Source organism: Pezoporus occidentalis, unplaced genomic scaffold (assembly GCF_034315485.1).
Source record: "Pezoporus occidentalis ecotype Australia unplaced genomic scaffold, CSIRO_AGI_Poc_V1 ctg108, whole genome shotgun sequence".
NCBI classification, from domain to species: Eukaryota; Metazoa; Chordata; class Aves; order Psittaciformes; family Psittacidae; genus Pezoporus; species Pezoporus occidentalis.
The window spans coordinates 1804436-1823542 of record NW_026912865.1 but is presented as its reverse complement, the minus strand read 5'-3'; the positions used below and the strand labels follow the sequence as shown (position 1 = coordinate 1823542).

Here is a 19107-nt window from a genome sequence, read left to right as displayed (position 1 = left end):
ACAGAGGAAAAAAGTGGACCACATTGCTGGAATTGCTTCCTGTATTTGTGCATCAGAATTTAGTTGAAGACCCGTAACATACTAGTTGTCTTTTTTTCTCCGCAAGGAATGGCATCTCTTGCAGTAACCTGTCTATCTGTTGCTGTCTCAGAACTGCGTTGTATTGTTGGTACTTAAAATTTGTGAAATTGATTTTCAACATCTGGGCATCTGAAGTCAGTTACCTGAAAGCTGGGGTGTGGAAGGCCTACCTGAAATAACCTCAGTGAATGCCTCAGGCACACCAAATAAAACCTTCAACAGCCTAACTCAGTCAGCTATAGGACCTGTTCTTTTCTGTTTGAGGTCAGCAGTGTGTTTTTTGTTTTTTTTTAATGATTGTAATTTGTTGGAGCAAAAGCTAGATTTAAAGCATGTATAAACAGCCAACTCTGATTTCTCATCAGTATTCTGAGTCTGGTGCTATCACAATAAATAATGTCTGTCTTTATTAGGGTATACAAGTGAGCAATGTGATAATTAGCTAATTAATCTATAAGCTTGCAGTCTGACTTGAGCAATGAAGAGATCTGAGGTTTTAGGTTGGGCAACTCTACTAGCTCTTCAGCTCCCCCTCTACCTGCCCTTAAAAATAACTTATATGACAATGTCTGCCCTTCCCCACGGAGGTTGGGGGACAACCAGTTGTCCATCAGTTAATGTGCAACTTAATTAGAAGTCTTAAAGGTTGCTTAAAGGTAGTGTATAAGAAAGAAAAAATCATACAGAACATGGCAGATACTAAAAAGGAATATCTTTTTTCTTTGGATTTGACCACTAGATGACACCACTGCAAAAGGGTGTTTGTCTAATACTTGTGAGCAAGCAACACCAGAATGCTTTAAGATAATACAGTGTTTTTAAAATGAGCCTACTAGCAGAACTAGGAGACAAAGTTCTCTGTTGAGAAGATTGCTGCATCTGATCACACATTGGGTATAGGTTGACATCCTTTCTCTGCTCTGAATGATCTGATGTCGACCACTGTCAACCTGTAGGAAACTTGATAGAGAAGCCTTCTCTGTAAGTGAAACTTCTTTTTTTAACTCATCAATTGTTTGGCTGGTGTTCCAGTGCTTTAGGTGTTCATAGTGGATTAACCACTGCATTAGGCTAATTAAAAGATTTGCATACTGATTTCATGTCTGTAAGCCTTAACTGGGGCACAGGAAGTGTGTTGCTAGTCATGACTCTGCCTAGCTGATAAGGAGTTAGGATGGTAGAAGATAAACCGTGTGAGAGATAAGGCTACCGCTGATTTTCCAACTTTTTCATTCAAACTGGCAACAAGGTATTACTGGCTTTTATATATAGTTGTTTTCTGAGCACTCAGATAAGTTAATATGAGACTACTAGGTAGTAGAAGGCAGTGTCTTCCACTCTGATGAGATACAGTGAATGTGTTGGTGGACCACAAAATAATTTACATTTTCCCCTGCGACACGCAGGCTGCAAAGCTGACTGGATGTAGACGCACTGGGGCTAATGTCTAGAGAATCAGAAAGTTGTTATAGAGTGTTTCTTGTAGTGATAAGGCTTAAGCATAAGTGCATACTAAGAAAGTTTCCTACTTTATTTCAAAAGGTGAGTTTGAATTCAAGTAGTAAAGTTAGTGTGGTGCTCATGAAACGGCATAGCTGACATTATGGGAGAGCAGCTTACGCATTCATAGAGCAAGGACAGTTTGCACTCTTCCAGCATTGCTGTTTATGGATCAGTAAACTCCTGGCTTGGAAAAATCATGCTTAAAGATTTTGCTTTCCATTGCCCTTCAGTCCTTTGAGATAGGGATATATTTGTATTTGTTGACTAATAATTACATTTGTGTTTGACTAATGGAAGCTATGAGATGGTGGTATCTGGGAAGGAACCTGCAACTCCTTTCTTATAGATTGTTGAACAGCTATACAACTATTCTGGGGCACTGTCACTCTTTTAGCTTTCATTTCTGTGCACACACTCTGCTTTTTTAACTATAAATTTAAAGGTACAGGTTTTGGTTTGTGTTATGATTTTTGTTTTGTGGTTTTTAAATCATGCTTCTTACTAGTTTCTTTGAAACATATGACAGCCAGACAAATGAAGATGCTAGAACTCGAAAATAGCAGCTCTTGCTGTACTTCAGGGAACCACTATGTGCATAAGACTTGTCTCCTTGTGTGCTTTTGTTATGTGTGTGCATTAAACTGTGCCAGTTAGCTTCGTAAAAGATGTCACTTCTTCAGATCTTGTCTCGCTTTTATTTCTAATTACTTTCAAGTGTATGAGAACTGTTAGGACAAAGATATGAACTGCTGCACTTATCTGACATTTACTTCTTAAAAACTTACTAAAAGTTGACAAAACATAATGAGGCTGTAGCTTTTTTTGGTTCTTCTTGGTACTAGCTGCTATAGCTTCTTGTATTACTCTTGGGGTTTTCTGTATTCAACTAACTTTACATACTGTTAGCAAAGGTGTGCTTTTAAAATTTTGGTATTTGAAAAACTATTTTTATTTGGGTGTCTTTTTAAAAATTATTTTTCTTTTTCACCTGACCTGCTGATCTTGGTTTTTATGTTAAAAGTTGGCCCCAGTGAGTTCCAGTATTCCCCCACCTTCTGCACAAGAAACAGCCTTCTGCATCCAAGGGATGGTTTTTTGTCTGCTTAATACAAAGCATAGAGGCATGTTTGTAACTCATCTGAGCCTTCAAGGGATCTTGTTCTTTGACTTGAAATGAGGACATAGCAGAGTGCCAGACTGTTGTATCACAGTAGTTAGCATGAGCCAGATCAAAAGCTGTTGTGCAGAACTCTCAATTGATGGGCAGTGGTCTTCCTTCTCACAACTTGTAACTTCAGCCTTGGTTGGATGTAAAGGGGCCTACTCAGCATTTGGGAAGAACTTCTGAGGAAGTACAAGTGCGTATAATATCAGGGTCAAGGTTTTCACTCGACATCCTGTGATGGCTGGTTTTGGACCGTTAGAATGGAGTGTATCTTTTCTTTCTCTTCGGATTGTGGTGTTCTGCTGCTTCAGCAGAGGTAGATGGAGATATCTGCTTGTCCTGTAACTTGTAATGGCTTGTGTACATGCTTTTGAGTTGCTGAGCTGAATGAAAGAAAAAAAGTTACAATTACCCTTTGTTCTGGGTTTTCCCGAATCACTCTCATCTTGGGCTGCTGGTGAGTTTGAAGCATGTACCATGTCTTGCCCAACTACCTTGTTAGGTGTGTGATCTCCCTGGAACAGGCTTTCCTGGTATTCTAGTGTTCACTTGCCTAGATGTCACTTTCAGTTAGTAAGGATAAACTGCTGAAATCACTGAGCTACTCAAGAAGTTTGGAAGTATTGGGGTTTCTAAATGAATGAGGTCTTGCTGCTTCTTTCTTCCTTCTCTGCTTTTGTCTGTGGCCAGTATTTGCCTCTTAGTTGTCATCAGATCATTCAGTGAGCCGCTTGATGTAGCTGATACAACAGCTGATACGGCTTGGGGCTTTGAATTTTTTTTTTTGGGGGTGGTGTGTTGGTTTTTTTTTGTTTGGGGTTTTTTGTCAGGTGGTTGAATTCAGTTTAATGGCAATCAAAAAATGATAGAGTGCCTGAGCTACAAAAAGCAAGCACTGCACCAAGTATGTGGCTGGAAGGAGGAATGGCAAGGGAAGATTTTGGTGGTGTTGAACCATTAAGTCACCTCTGCATCTTGTGAAGCAGCAGCCAGAGGCTGCAGGAGCAGATTTTATACACCTTCACCCTGCTGCTTCCTTACCATTCTTCTGGCAGTGACAATGTTCAGTCAGACTTAAAAGTTTTCAGCTAGTTGTGTCAAGATGCTTTTCAAAGCAGAGCCTAGAATTGTTTTTCTAGAGAGATACTGATGGAGTTAGGTTTCAAGAGAAACTATGTCCTATGCCACAGTTTTCAGTCAGCGTTTCTTGCCCTTAGATGGCTGGAATCAGTTACATTCTTTTCACTTGTGCAGTTGACCAGCCATACCCAAAATTCATGGAAGTCAGTGGAAAATCTCGTAGGTTTTTGTTGTTGTTGTGTGGCTGTGTTTTTTTGTTGGTGGTTTTTGGTGGGTTTGTTTTTTTTTTTCATTTGAGAATGATGTGCCTGGGTATTTTAAAAAAAGGTTACATTCATGTTGGTGGTACCTCCTCTGGCTTTGTGTTTAAAACTTTTTGGGGATCCTGTATTGTTGTTCTTCCACATATTTCCCCTCTCCCCTTAATATAGGGCAAGCCCTTCTTGGGACCTTTCCATGAAAAGACCTCAAAGAGCTTGGTTTCTGAGCATAGCAAGAAATAAAGCTGTAAGCATAAAGGCCGTTCTTGGGACAGGTCAGAGGACAGGTACCCTGTTGTTGCTAGCAGGATTGTAGTGCAGAAAGGGCATGCAAAACTGCATGAGTTTAGAGTAATTCTATTGCAGGCTTACTGCTCTAGCTTTTGGCTGTCAGTGTGAGCTAGTTGCTGGGACTATTGTGTAAAAGTGAATGATAACTGTATTTTTAATCTACCTGATCATTTTCTGAATACCTGTGGCATTCACGTAATGTGGCTCTTAAGTTTCTCCATGATTTTATTATTGAAGAAAGTGCTTCTTGACTAAGGGGGATATTAGAGTATGTATTTCCTTTAATGCTGCTTTTTAAATTCAGGTGCCCCCACTTCTTTTTTTGTGGGAGATGGTGAGTGAGCATGGTTTGACTTTGACATGAGTTCTGTAGAGATCTTAAGGCATCCTTTCTAGAAAGTATTTTAAATAGCATGCTTCATTTGAGTGTCTTGCTTCAGCATTCATCTCTACTGTTTTCGTGCCCAATAGAAGAAGAGTTGTAATAAGTGATTTTGGGGAATGATTAGGTTATTAGGAAAAGCAGACTTTTATTCGCACTAGAGGCAGAGTGTCTGTCTCTTTTAGCCCAGGGAATTGGCTGCTACTACCCATGGTTTGACTGTAGCAAGGCTAAAAAGAGTCTTCATTTGTAGATTATTTCTTTAATGCCAGAAGGAAGTGTTGAATCACTTTATTCAATCTCCTATTAGTAACTGTTAAAATTCATTGAATTATGTTTTTATTGAGACAGGTAATGTGTGTTTCACTTGATTCCTTCCCCAAAGATTCATGGTAATGATTTGAATGAAGGCATAGCTGATGGAGAATCACTTGCTTTCTGTGATAGCTGGTTCCATTAGTCATTCTTTCTGTTTAGTAATAAAAAGGCGGGGGAAGATGAGGGGAAGTAGCTCTATTGGTGATTTTGCTACTTACGGAATCAAGTGTATAAAATATTTAACTTCGGTTCTCACAGAAGGAGATGGGATACCCTGTAAATTACAGGGCTGTCCAATGGATAAGCAGAGAAATTGAGCGTTGGAAAAACACTTGGTGGCTAAATATTCAAATATTTTTGTCCCGGAGGGTTGATTCGCGTGTGTGTTTCAGCCTCTTTGTCCTTTCATGGCATTGGGTAAGCATAGGTTCCGATTTAGCCCTTTATGTGGCCGTTTTACTGGGATTGCGAATTGAGCGTGTATGCGCTCCCTCTAGTGGTCTTCTAGTAGTGAATGAAATTGAAGAAGTGTCAGTAGCTTTAAGCACTGGTGCTTTTGATTACTTTCCATTAGAAATTAATTTTAAAGTGTTTTTGCAGTTGAATTGAATTTTCTAGGAAACGTACCTTATAATATGAAACAAAACCAATTCTACTAAGAAGTGTTTTTTTTAGCAGGTGATCTTCGTTGGATTTAAAAAAGCCAACCTAATGATGCACATTCTGCCATGCAGTCAGCTCCATATTATTTAATATGAAAGGGAAGCTGTGATGTTCTGAATATTGAAAACCAAGATACTTTAATGATAGACTTTTCTCTTAGGACTCAGGCAAAGTCTGGTGCTGGGCCAGACCTTAATAAGCCCTGTTGGACTTGGACTGATTTTGTGAACATCCATGAGGCTCTGTCTCCATTACATACTTGGGTGCTCTTGGTTCTGTTCATGAAGCCTATTTATTTTTGCACAGTTAATTAGTTTGGGCTCCATTCACCACGAAAATGTGTCTTCCAGACCAGCTTTGGAAACTGGCTGCATTGGACTGGCAGTGTGCCTGCGGTCATTGAGTCCAGTGGGTTTGGGCTGCCTCTGTGTGCAGGCAGCTCTGGTGTCCCCATGGTATTGTTGTCTTTAGGAATATATAAGGATATTAATAGTTGTTTTGGGATTTTTAATTTTTTTTTTTTTTTAAATAGCATACCCCATTGAAACATTCTGGAGCTCTGTTCCTGTTGGAGAGAGGCTTGGGGAGGACAGCTGTATACACTTAACTGTGTTACTGGTCCTAGCTAAGTTCACAACTGAATATGACACAGGATATTTTAATGTTTTCACCTTTTCTCCCTATGTTTCCCTTCATTTCCTCCTTCCCCCCTCTCTCACCCCTTCAATATCTGCAGGTTTTGGATGGTACTGTCTGCTTACAGAAAGAGGTGTCTAAGAAATATTTTGACCTTGTTTCCTTTTTGCCAGTGTTTGGATAGAAGAGCACTTAGAGTTTGCCTGCCATAGATTTGTTGGTATTTTTTTCTGTTTGTTTCTGATTTGGGCATGATGCCACACTAATTCAAAGCCCTGTGCTTCATGTATTCTCCATTTTCTTCATTTCTATTGGCAGTGTTTGGTGCTCAGAGAAGAGAATCGCTGTGTTTTTTTTCTCCCCCCGTTCTTTGTGTGTGACAGCATCCATTGACTGTAATAGTTAGTTTTCATGAAGCAGACAAGGCTTTAGGAGATTAAACTAGAAAATATGTACCCTGGAATTCCAGAATGGGGTGCAAGTGTTCAGGAACCAGCTATAATACAGTTATCCATCATGAAATGTCGATTAATTATACTTTTTAATATGTAGTTAATTCTGCCTTTTCTAACTAGCATTCAGGATGGCGAAGGGATAGACTTGTTTTGTCAATTGTGTGCATGCCAGATGGAGCCTTAATATGTGTCAGCAGATAAATGGGCCATTATTAAGATTAGATGCATAATGATCATTTCAGCCTTGTTTATTTAGGTCATCAACAGCAGTAGAAGATGATCTCTTATAAGTAAAAATACTTTGGGATCTGAAAATCTTTTGCTTTCTTAGACTGCTATCAAAATAAATTTAAAGATTTGGTATCTAGTTTTAAAGAAACACATAAAGTTAACTTTTTAGTTTGCTTAAGTGAAAACTGGAAAAAAAATACAACCATAAATTAGTCTACCAGTGACTTGATTTCTTGTCTTGGCTAGTTAAGCTGATAGCTGTGAAAGCAGATTAAATTGTTCATTTATTAGAGGGAACTCATCAAATTAATATTTTACCTGATATTTCGGTGCAAGGCTCTTAAGGATTAGTAGGCAATACAATGTTCAGTTGTAGGTGTAATTTTAAGAGTATATTTATAACTTTAGACTCCTTTCACTAGTGAAAGACTTTGATAGTAATAAATGTTTGTGTTTTATTTCAGGTTGCAGTGTAAGATTTTGGAAGTCATAGCTCCAGCCCATCACAACGGCATGGCAAATGGCCACGCCAGCAGCACTGACGGAGACACAATTGTCATCACTGACAGTGACGACTCAGAAACGCACAATAGCTCTGCACAAAATGGGTAAATGATACTTTGACAGTGCAAAGCATGTGGGCTGGGTGGAAATGAGACTAAAGCAGATGTGGCAGGGTCTGACTGAAACAGGTTACTTGATCTGTATGGATCCCGAGTGTTCAGCTGAAGGTGACAAGCTGAACATTTACAGGTGCCAGTTGTGCTGTGCGTAATCCACCAGAGAACCGTGTGTTATGAGAGATGGAGTACCTATGCAATAATCATTGTTTAATTTATTTGGAATGACAATGACAGTGTTTCTGTTGAGAGATGGTGGAAGGGCCATGTATGCCTGGTCTTCTCTGTGCTGCAGAACCTGTCCTGTTGTAGCCTGGAAAATGCAGTCGTGTTCTGCGTTTCTACAGTCTGGTATGACTTAGCATGATGTATTACTTGACTTCCGTTGTAGGACTGAGTTGAGATTGCCTTACAGTAAGAGGATGTGCTCTTACTGGAACTCTCTGCAAAGTCTTTCCAGAGACTTAATGTGTTTGTGTACAAAACATCAAAATGTACAAAGCTTTCTTCAATGTGCATGTGTCCATATAAACATATGCCATTGTGTTTAATGAATTGATTATGATTTTAGGTGCAACGAAGCAGCAATGTATGTTTTATCTTAAGGAATTGCCTGTAGGCTGGAGTAGCTTAATAACATTTAATAAGCTTTTTGGCTTTAATTGTGATGTTTAATTTGGAGTATCCCTTTACCGACCAATAATTGAGTTTATACATGCAGCTTATCCTAGCAGTATAACAAGAGGAAAGGTTTCTGTGCTTCACAAGCACAACGTTGATGAAAGAGGAGGTTTTTAAGTGGGCCCCAATTTTGTATCAAGAAACATACAGGCTTTACATGAACTGTTACTGACTTTGCAATGTCATGTGGATGCAGAAGTTACTTTTGTTGTTGGCTGCAAGAGGACTTCCATGTCCTGACATGCCTTGAATAAGCAGGGTGGAGCTTCTGGCTTGGCTAAGAAAGTAACATGGGATAAATAACCTGAAAAATCCTCTACTGTCTCTCGAAGGCAGTGTCCAGCTTCTTTATGAAGACGTCCTACGTCTTCGAGAAAATAAATGCATTTTCTGTGTTCCACAAGGTATGTGGCGTTTGAAAGGAGGTTATTCTTGGAATTACGCAAGCGTGCACAGAGCTGACTGGGATTGATCCCTTTATGTTGCTGTTAGTTCCATGCGTACAGAGCTGGTAGTAAGACTGAGTCTTGCACTCTGTCTGTGGTTCTCCCCAGCTGATTACTTGTTTTGACAATGCAGAGATGGGAGGGAAGATCATTTCTTAGGGAAATCTGGTGAGAATAGACAAAATTCTGAAGCAGTGTTTTATGGCATACATAACTGACATTTATGCTACAAACTTAAATTGCAGTCCTCTTACAAACCTCTCGCTTAAGTGAGTCTTTAACAAATCAAGAGTGTGATAACAGTTAAATTAGTTTCTGGATATATTCTGGGTATATGCAAACTTTGGAAGTGTTCGTTGTACCTGTAAAACCTATCTAAAGGTAGAGCATTGTTGTCAGGTTTTGTATATTGGCATTTATGGTTCTTTATACACTTATTTGTAACAATAAGAAATCCCACTGAATTCAATTACATGGTTTTGCAGCCCTAATTCTTCAGGGTCTGTATTTTACTGCTTATGGAGAAACTGTGGAGAGTATGGATGTTATTTGCCTTGTGACCAATATTAAGTTGATAAGTGCAGAACCACAGTTTTGCCTCCATCTGCACACAGATCTCCAGGTTTTGAGACCCAGCCTTCGTGCAAAGCTGCAGTGCTGTTAAACAATGGTACAGCAGATGCTCTCAGTGTGTTTGTGAGAGGGGGGGAGGGGAGCACTGCACAGATTGATGGGCCATCTGCAAATATTTTTTCCTAAAGAGTCTGTAAAGCTTGAGAATCTTAACCGAAAATAGATGTTATTCGAGATCCCAACCTTTCTCTGACCCTACTCCTGTCTGTGTGGGGCAGAAATAGCCATGTGTTCAGTACTAGTGTTCCTGCTGACCTGTTTTTATTGTGTTCTGCAGTAAAAGCAAGATATATAGGTATTATATTCCAGCAGGACTCAGATATGTACGTATTATAGTTCCAGCAGGACTCAAGCCAGATAGTCATGGCCTGGACATGAGTAACTCAGAAGAACAAGGACTCAGATATTTCTTGGCAAAGCTATCTTAAGACCACACTGTCCTGGGTTCAGGGAGGAAGGGAGGGAGCGAGCGAGTGGCTGCGTGGTTCTGAGTTACCGGCTGGACTTAAACCACAACAGTCCTTTGTGGCACCCAATGTGAAGCATGAATGGTTGAGATAAAAGCAGTGTCTCCACCAACTAATAATAAACACAAGGTTTCTTAAGTGTTGTGGAGTTCTGGAGAATTCCACGTCCCAACACATCCCAAATTACAATCTGATTGTAAGACCCCTCTATCACATGACCCAGAAGAGGAATGATTTCAGATGGGGCCCTGAGCAACAAACCTTTGAGCAAATTAAATGGGAGAGAGTTCATGCAGTAGCCCTTGGACCAGTCCAGACCTGGCCAGATGTGAAAAATGTACTCTACGCCGCAGCTGGGGAGAATGGTCCTACCTGGAGCCTCTGTAAGAAAGCTCCAGGGGAGACTTGAGGTTGATCCCTTGGCTTTTGGAGTCGGAGATACAGAGGATCCGAGGCCAGCTGTACCCCAACTGAGAAAGAGATACTGGCAGCCGATGAAGGGGTTTGAGCTGCTTTGGAAGTGATTGGCACTGAAGCACAGCTCCTCCTGGCACCCCGGTTGTCTGTGCTGGGCTGGATGTTCAAAGGCAGGGTCTCCTCTACACATCGTGCAGCTAATGCTGCGTGGAGTAAGTGGGCTGCACTAATTACACAGCAAGTTGGAATAGGAAATCCCAGTCATCCAGGAATTCTGGAAGTCATCATGGACTGGTCAGAAGGCAGAGATTTTGGAACGTTACCAGAGGAGGAGGTGATACGTGCTGAAGAGGCCCCACCATATAATAGACTGTCAGAAAGTGAAAAATAGTATGCCTTGTTTACTGATGGCTACTGGCGTATCGTGGGAAAGCATCAGATATGGAAGGCAGCTGTATGGAGTCCCCAGTGACAAGCTGCAGAAACTGCTGAAGGAGAAGGTGAATTGAGTCGATTTGCTGAGGTGAAAGCCATCCAGCTGGCCCTGGACGCTGCTGAATGAGAAAAGTGGCCAGTAATTCATACTGACTCATGGATCGTGGCAAATGCCCTGGAGTGGTGGTTGCAGCAATGGAAGCGGAGCAATTGGCAACATAAAGGTGTATTATTTTTGGCCCAGTGGGTCCATGACACTTCAGGCCATCAGGGCAGAGATGCAACATATAGATGGGCTTGTGATCTAGGGGTGAACTTAACAATGGACACTATTGCCCAGGTTATTCATGAGTGTGAAAGGTGCTGCAGTTAAGTAAGCCAGATGGTTAAAGACTCTCTGGTATGGAGGACGATGGTTGAAGTATAAATATAGGGAGGCCTGGCAGATTGACTATATCACACTCCCACCAACCCACCGAGGCAAGCGCCATGTGCTTACCATGGTGGAAGCAACCACCAGGTGGCTGGAAACATACGTTGTGCCCCATGCCACTGCCCGGAACACCATCCTGGGCCTTGAGAAACAGATTTTGTGGCGACACGGCACCCCAGAGAGAAATGAGTCAGACAATGGGACTCATTTCTGGAATAACGTTATAGATATTTGGGCCAAAGAGCATGGCATTGAGTGGGTATATCACATCCCCCACCACGCACCAGCCTCTGGGAAAATTGGATGGTACAATGGGCTGTTAAAAACTACACTGAGAGCAATGGGTGGGGGAACTTTCAAACATTGGGATACACACTTACCAAAGGCCACCTGGTTGGTCAACAGGAGGGGATCCACCAACAGGGCTGGCCCAGCCTGGTCAGAACTTTTTCATGCTGTAGAAGGGGACAAAGTTCCTGTGGTGCACATGAAGAGTTTGCTGGGGAAAAGAGTCTGGGTTATTCCTGCTTCAGGTAAAGGCAAACCCACTCATGGGATTGCTTTGCTGAGGGACCCAGATATACTTGGTGGGTAATGCAGGAAGATGGGGAAGTCTGATGTGTACCTCAAGGGGATTTAATTTTGAGGGAAAACAGCCAGTGAACTCAATTATATGCTGTTGCCTGCTATGTAACACACTTAGCCCATCAACTTGATGCCCATCTCTGTTGCTCTGGGCTTTGAAAGGAAAATATGTGCTGTCATGATTATCAGCAGAGAATAAAATCATTGGAAAAGCCATCATCAGCAGCAGAACTGTCTTCAGGTCACCACTGACTGACCCTGACTTCCCTTCGATCATAACCCCAACAAAGAATAAACTTTGAAACCAGGCGAGTTCAGCAGTGTCATCAGCAGGCAACAGTCTAACACTACACACCATGTCTCCTGCCCTGAAAGGCTGTTACAACACGTGGAGCCTGACATGAACTGAATGAACTCTGTGTGCTTTATAGGGATGGTCCACGGACTAATGAATCATAGAATGGCATCTGTCTCTTTGTGTGTGTGTATCTATGTATATATCAAGAGACAAAAAGCGATGGTATATTGAAATATGTGGGATGTGAGCATGACGTGAATGGTATGAAATAAGGGGTGGATACTGTCCTGGGTTCAGCTGTAACAGTCATTTTTTTTCCTTCTTAGTGCAGTGCTGTGTTTTCGACTTTAGTCTGAAAACAACACTGATAACACTGTTTTTAGTTGTTGCTAAGCAATGCTTACCCTGATCAAGGACTTTTCAGTCTCGTGCTCTACCAGTGATGAGGGGCACAAGAAGCTAGGGGGGAGCAGAGAGAGGACACCTGACCCAAACTAACCAAAGGGATATTCCATACCACAGCACTTCATGCCCAGTATATAAACTGGGGGGAGTTAACCCGGAAGGCCCAGATCACTGTTCAGGGTCAGGCTTGGTGGTGAGCAATTGAATTGTGCATCACTTGTGTTTATTGTTTTTATTTTCTTTTTAGTTTTATATTCTCTTCTGTTATTATTTCCCTTATTGTTATTATTATTAGTGGTGGTAGTAGTAGTTTTGTATTGCACCTTACTGGACTGTTCTTATCTCAACCTGTGAGATTTACATTCTTTCAGTTCCTCCTCCCTGTGCTGCTGGGAGCTGGGGGGGGGAGGGAGAGAAAGGGGAGGAGTGAGCTAGCGGCTGTGTGGTTCTGAGTTACCGGCTGGACTTAAACCACAACAATCTTAAATGGCTTATGTAATGCTTTATAAAGTAAAATATAGCAAAATAGAATGTTATGACTTATATGCTGAAGTGACTAGATATATAATTTTTAAAGCTTTCTACAGGTACTGAATGACCTTTTTTCTTTCTCTCTGCACTAAGCAAAATTTTGACTTTAAATTTGGATTTATAGAGAAGGATTTGGGAATATGTTAATTTCTTAGGATAATCATTGGAAACTCAGAAACTAAGCAGAAAAAACTAAGTGTGTTTGGAAATTAGGTTGGGGCTATTATATGTGATCCACTAAAGGTGAGAGAAAGATAAACTGGAAAATAAAGGTTAATGATATAAGAGTTAACCATTTGATTATTCTTTGGGCCCTGCTTTTGACTACAAAGAGTATTGGAGCTTAAAATCTATTAAAAATGTATACATCAACTGATACACTTTTGATATAGCATTGGTGCTATAATTGCTATATTTGCTATAATATATTTGCTATAATTGCTTTTTATTTTGTACCTGAACATTATCTATTTAGGCCTTTCTTTAACTTATTAGACCAAAGGGCTTGGAGATGCAGGTGTGAATGCTGAGGGAACAAGTTAGTATTTGATACTATACACAAGTTCCTGAAGAATCAACCTTCGTTACCTTAGCTTTCCTGTCTTGAAAGTGAAGGTGATCATGGAAGACCAAGTCACAGTATGAGCAAAATATGAAGCCTCTTTTGACAAATGTAAAATTATAGGCGGAGGTGTTAAAACCTTACTGATAGCTATACTTACTTTGTTCATACCGCTTATCTCTCTTGCTAATATGACTAACTGGTTTGGGGTTTTTTATTATTTTTCTTAAATTGGAGTTGGTCAGAGCGACTCAGCCTGAGACTTTAACTTGGATAGCATTGTGCAAAGCAAAACGGTTACTTTTATGTTAAAAGTGAAGAAATATTTTCCATGGGGGAGAAAAAATCTAGTTCTCTGTGGCTGATAGCTGTAAAAGGAAAGTATGCTTTGGGGAAAAAAATATTTAACTTGATAAGCATTTATTTTAAAGGATAGATTTATTGCTTTGTGATTCCTGTGATTTTCAGAATGTTGCTGGTGAGGGTGTCTTTCCTAAATCAGTATTTCAGAAAAAACGTGCTGTCTGGTTTTCATTCATTTTGATATGTGATCTGTAGGTCTGTGGCTGCTATTCTTACTCACTGTATTTAACTCTGTCTCTCATCTCTTTCTCCACTTTCCTGCCTTTCTGTTGCCATCATGAGTACTGAGAGTATTAAGAAGACTATTTTCTAACAGATAGAGGCATATTCATTGTTCATCTCTCTCTTTGTTCTCCCCTCCCTTCTTATCCTCCATCTTCCAGCTAAGAAAAACAACATCCCCTATCCCTTTTGCTGTTCCTTGCAGGAACTGGTTTTGCAGATCTAAATGTAGTGGCAGGAAAGTTGGCAGAAGTGAATAGGTCTTCCTTGGTACCAATGGAAGTTAAAGCCTGTATTAAATATGGCTGGGTATTTTGAAGAGTTCCGTTGTGTCTGCAAATAAAAATATTAAATGTGTACAATGTAAGACTGGTGTTTTGTCAATGTAGTTAACTTATTTATTTATTTATTTATTTAGGGAGAAGAAAGCCATAACTGATCCTTCTTTGTTTAAATACAAAGTCCAGCCTATTAAAAAAGATTTATACGAAACTGTTATCGTTAAAGCATCTCAACTAAGGTAAAAAATTACTATATGAAAGTTAAAACTGTACTTTATAACTGTGAGTTGCTTAAGTCACTGTAAGTTGGTTTTGATATGAAATGGTATTTTAAAATAGTATGTTAGAACTATTAATTAGAGGCACTGCAACAAAATACTGTGTTTCACAGGCTTTCTGTAGCAAGGGTTCTAAGCTTTACTAGTATTAACAGATACCCATTCTTCACAACTCTCTGCTTTTGTTGGCAAATGGAAGAGAGCTGGTGTTGCTGCTGATACCTGTACCTACTGCTGTGTCTGATGGGAATAGATGGAAAAAAGTTTGAGAACCCTTTTCTCTAATATTGATGAACTAATGGCATTGGGAGCTTGCTCTGTCTGGTAGCATTACTGGTTTAGAAATGTTAAAGCAGACACTGACAATCAGACTGCTTTGCTGCTTTAAAGTAGAAGCTGCAAAGAAGTTTTGCTGCTTAAGTAACAGTTGTGTCTTGAACTTAGTTAAAACTGGTTTTGTTTTAAGAGTAGCTTGTGTATCGAAACTTTATAAACAGGATACTTTGAAAAAAAACAAACCCTTTAAGTGATTTCATGTCTTTTAGTTCCAGCATGAATAGAGATTAATTTTTTTCATTAACTACTCCTGTGTAGTTAATTTTCTCCTGCTCATGAAGTAGTGCAGGTTCCCTGGGATGCCAGGAAGCATTTAGAGCACATACTGTCCTGGAGTGAGGAGTGCCACAGCCTGATAAAGTAGTGTGTGAATTCACCCCTCTCACTTGGTGGCTTGAAATATCCATGCCTTACTTCTCCCTTTGAGAGATGTGAATGCTTCTTTCCTGCTGTTCTTGTTTGCTTGTTTGCTTTCCTTGTCTTCTGAAGCAGTTGGACTTAGCTTTTAAAATCTCTAAATAAAACTTATTGCAATACAAAAGAATGTTTGGAAAATCTAGCAGAGATGAATGGACTGTGGAGTTGGTCTGTATCTTTGTATAAAAGAGGATATACCAGATCTTCCAACCAAAAATTACAGATGCGTAAGCCAATTGTTTAAGTATTACTTGGGTTTTGTTTTATTCATAAGGAAGTTTTTAATTGAATTGGGGTTGCAAAGAATGGCTATTTGTTACAATGGTAAGAGTGTAATTTATAAATAGGAAAATGAGAAAAAAAAGGTCAATCCTGATGTTACAAGTGGTCTTGCACATATTGTCAGCTGTACTTAAACAATAATTAAAGATGTAGTTGATAATGCTACATTTCTTTCCTAATATAGTCGGAGGAAACATCTCTTTTCTCGTGATAGACTTAAACTTTTTCTGAAACAACACTGTGAACCACATGATGGAGTCATTAAAACTAAGGTAAGTAAGAAGGAATAATTTGTGGGATAGAGCTTTTTGTAAGTATAATATAATGAGTTAATATTTTACTTCTCCAGAATAAAAGGATGAATACTGAACTCTGTAAACCTGTAAAACCAGGGTTTTGTTAACTTTTGCTTGTAAACAGGATGGTAGTTTTTCTGTACATGAAGCAGAGTTCTCTATCCTCTAATTTATTCTTTAGTTACCAGTTTAGAAAAGTCCCCCAAATAAAAATGGAAGCTTTTATCTAGAAAAATGTTGCTTATTAAAATATAATATATTTTTGCTTAGTCTAGCACATGAGTTGTTTTCATTCTTCAAGGTATGCAGCTGGTATTTCTAATTCAAATAAAAATTAACTATTTCTGTTTTGGTACAGTAAGCTGATACTATCCTGTTGTAATGCTTTTAGCTGGAAAGTATTTTACCGTAGGTAGAATTCAGTCTCCAGTTCTTCAGTGAGACAAAAGTACTGAAGAGTTCTGGTGGCTGGAATGGGCTTTTGCAGTCATCTTTTGCAAATTAATGAATCATTAATTAGCTAAAGTCTATGAACAGGTAAGAATTTTGCAATGAATATCTGTTTTCATCTTTCTTATTAAGGCAACATCAATTGCAAAATATAATCTAGCAGAACAAAATTTCTCCTGCTTATTTCCTGATGACCCACCCACATTTATCTTCAGTCCTGCAAGCAAACGGCGAGGGAGACCTCCAAAGAGGGCAGCCAGTAGTCTTGTAAGTAATAACACTTTTAATTCTATTTGAAGACATATCAGCATAGTCTGTAAGTTCCTCTGCTTTTTCTGAACTTTCATAACAGAATATAAGGTTGTCAAGCTTTTTTTTTTTCAAGATGAATTGGGATATATTACATAATTGCTATTAAAGTAGATTGCTTTATAGTTAAGCTGGTAGAAGGGACCATAATTGGTATGTTATCTTCTTAATTTTATCTATTTTATTTCTGTGATCCCACCAAGAAACTAGTTTTTCAGTGTGTTGTGAAGATGTATAGAGTACTTGTCCCTTCTGGAATTTGCTAAAAACCTTTAATTTATACTCTTAGATACAGCTGTGTCACTTGCCCTCAGCTGCAGTTATGTGACTTGCCTGTCTTTAAACACAGCAAAGCTTAGTGCGCTAAGCTATTTGAACAGAAAGCTGGAAGAATAAGGTTGTGTGTCACTGCTCCCCTGAACTATTAATCAAAATCTCTGAGGACTTTGTGGGAAACTCTTAGAACCTGCTTTTATTCTTTAGAGAACTGTTAGAAAAAAATTGGAATATCTGTTGTTGGTCCTTTCACTGTAGATATTATGATCTTTTTTGTTTTTTTCCACTCCCCCTCTGAATTCTGTGTTAGGAGGACAAGATTGTGGCTAAACGAAATCGCCAAGGAAGCAAAACTAAAATAGCAAGGGAAAAGACAAGGTTCCAGAAGCAAAAAGAAGATACGCAGGCCATGGGTAAGTTGAGGTTTAGTCTTCTGACTAGGAGAACCAGTTTTTACAGGTCTGCAAGGAGGCCATAATTAGAATATTTTTGAGGTTGTACTTTTCAAAGGGAAAATATAATAAGAGTGCACTGCCACAGCACTATTGCAAAGTGCTCCTTTTGGTGTTTAGAATGGTTATTTCCTGAATTAGTGTGTGTTGTTTGGTTGTTGTATTTACTTAACTGCCGAAATGTAGGAAGCTTGTGGTGCAGCTGTGTTGCTTTCTGTCTCAGATAAAGAGCAAAATAAATTTTTTGCATGAGTTTGGATTGTGAAATCATTTATATCAAAACATGAACATTTAACACAATCTGTTGTGTGAGGAAAATACGTACATGGAAAAGCTGCCTCAGAATTTAAAAAACCTGCAGTTCTTCCTAAACCTGTAATAATCCTTAAGGGAATCATTGAGTCTTTCTGAAGATGTCTCTGTTATAGATATTTAAGGTATGTCTAAATGTTCTCCAAAATTACTTAGAATGTGTTTTCTTTTTTTTTTTCCAATTAAAAGAGCACAGATCACTTAAGATGCTCTTATTTTGGATGGACTGAATTATTTTAGCCTGGTTTTGACCTGTTTCAGATCTATTTAAACTTGATTTCAGATGAAGGAAGGTGACCCACATGTCTTTTGTATGGGTTTAAGTAGGTAAAGTGGTGCATCTTGAGGAGATAAAGCTCAGACAAGGAAATATTCTTCTGGATTTTAAGCACTGATGTCCTTCCTAAGGAAAGGCTTTCATCTGTGGAAATACTTCAGTGAACTTCTGGTTTTTAACTCTCATTTTCATTATCGTAGAATGCTTTAGGATGGCAGGGACACCTGGAAATAATCTGGTCCAGCTCTGCTTAAATAAATGCAAAGTTGTTTGGGGCTTCTCAGGGCTGTTTTCCTCATCGGAGACTGGGACACGAGGCTTAACGGGCTCCGCTAAACTTGTGTGTCCACTGTTTTGTACAACTAGCATCTATTTGTTTATGTGCTGGAAAGAACACAGAACAAGGTAATAGCTGATCAACATCAGAGGTGCTTCTTTTCTTGTGTGGTGTTAATTACAGCTTCTAGAAAACAGGTTAAGATGTTCTGGCTTAATTTTATCTTTGTGTTGTCCTGTTGTACCTGAAAACCCAGTTTGCTGAGCGAAAGACATTGCTGGCGTGTATAGTAGCTATCTGTAAAATCAATCTAGCCCATTTTCAGAATTTTACAGGAAAATGTAATCAAAATCCTTTCAGAGTGCTATCCACTTGGTAATAGGAAGTAAGGTTCTTTTTTAATTTTCTTTGCTTCTGATTCTAGCTTTCTTGTTTATTCATTTAAAATGTTAAGCTCCCTGATCCCCTTCTATTTGTTAGCCTGTCAGTGGGTTGATATTGTCCACAGAAAGTGGAAATTTGTATCCTGCTGTTCTTCTGCAGACATCTACAAAGAAATCGGGGTTTCCTCAGGCACTAACATTTATTACCAATTAGAGTTCCAGTTAAACTGTAAAAAGTGGAACTTACACAAATCCCACTGTAATGCTAAGTAGGTTCAAACATACCGATTTTTCAGCAATTCAGCAATAATTAAATAT

The 19107-nt window shown here is 39.3% G+C and overlaps 1 protein-coding gene across 5 annotated transcripts in view; it reads left to right on the top strand.

The window, feature by feature from the left end:
- The window catches only part of BAZ1A (bromodomain adjacent to zinc finger domain 1A), a 61144-nt gene that overhangs the window by 12764 nt on the left and 29273 nt on the right, over positions 1-19107 (top strand). For all 5 annotated transcript variants that reach the window (XM_062623243.1, XM_062623251.1, XM_062623223.1 and 2 more), the window contains 5 exons: positions 7530-7673; positions 14582-14683; positions 15942-16029; positions 16636-16770; positions 17399-17501. In XM_062623243.1, coding sequence (XP_062479227.1) covers positions 7530-7673; positions 14582-14683; positions 15942-16029; positions 16636-16770; positions 17399-17501 — 572 coding nt within the window. The remainder of the gene's footprint in view (positions 1-7529; positions 7674-14581; positions 14684-15941; positions 16030-16635; positions 16771-17398; positions 17502-19107) is intronic.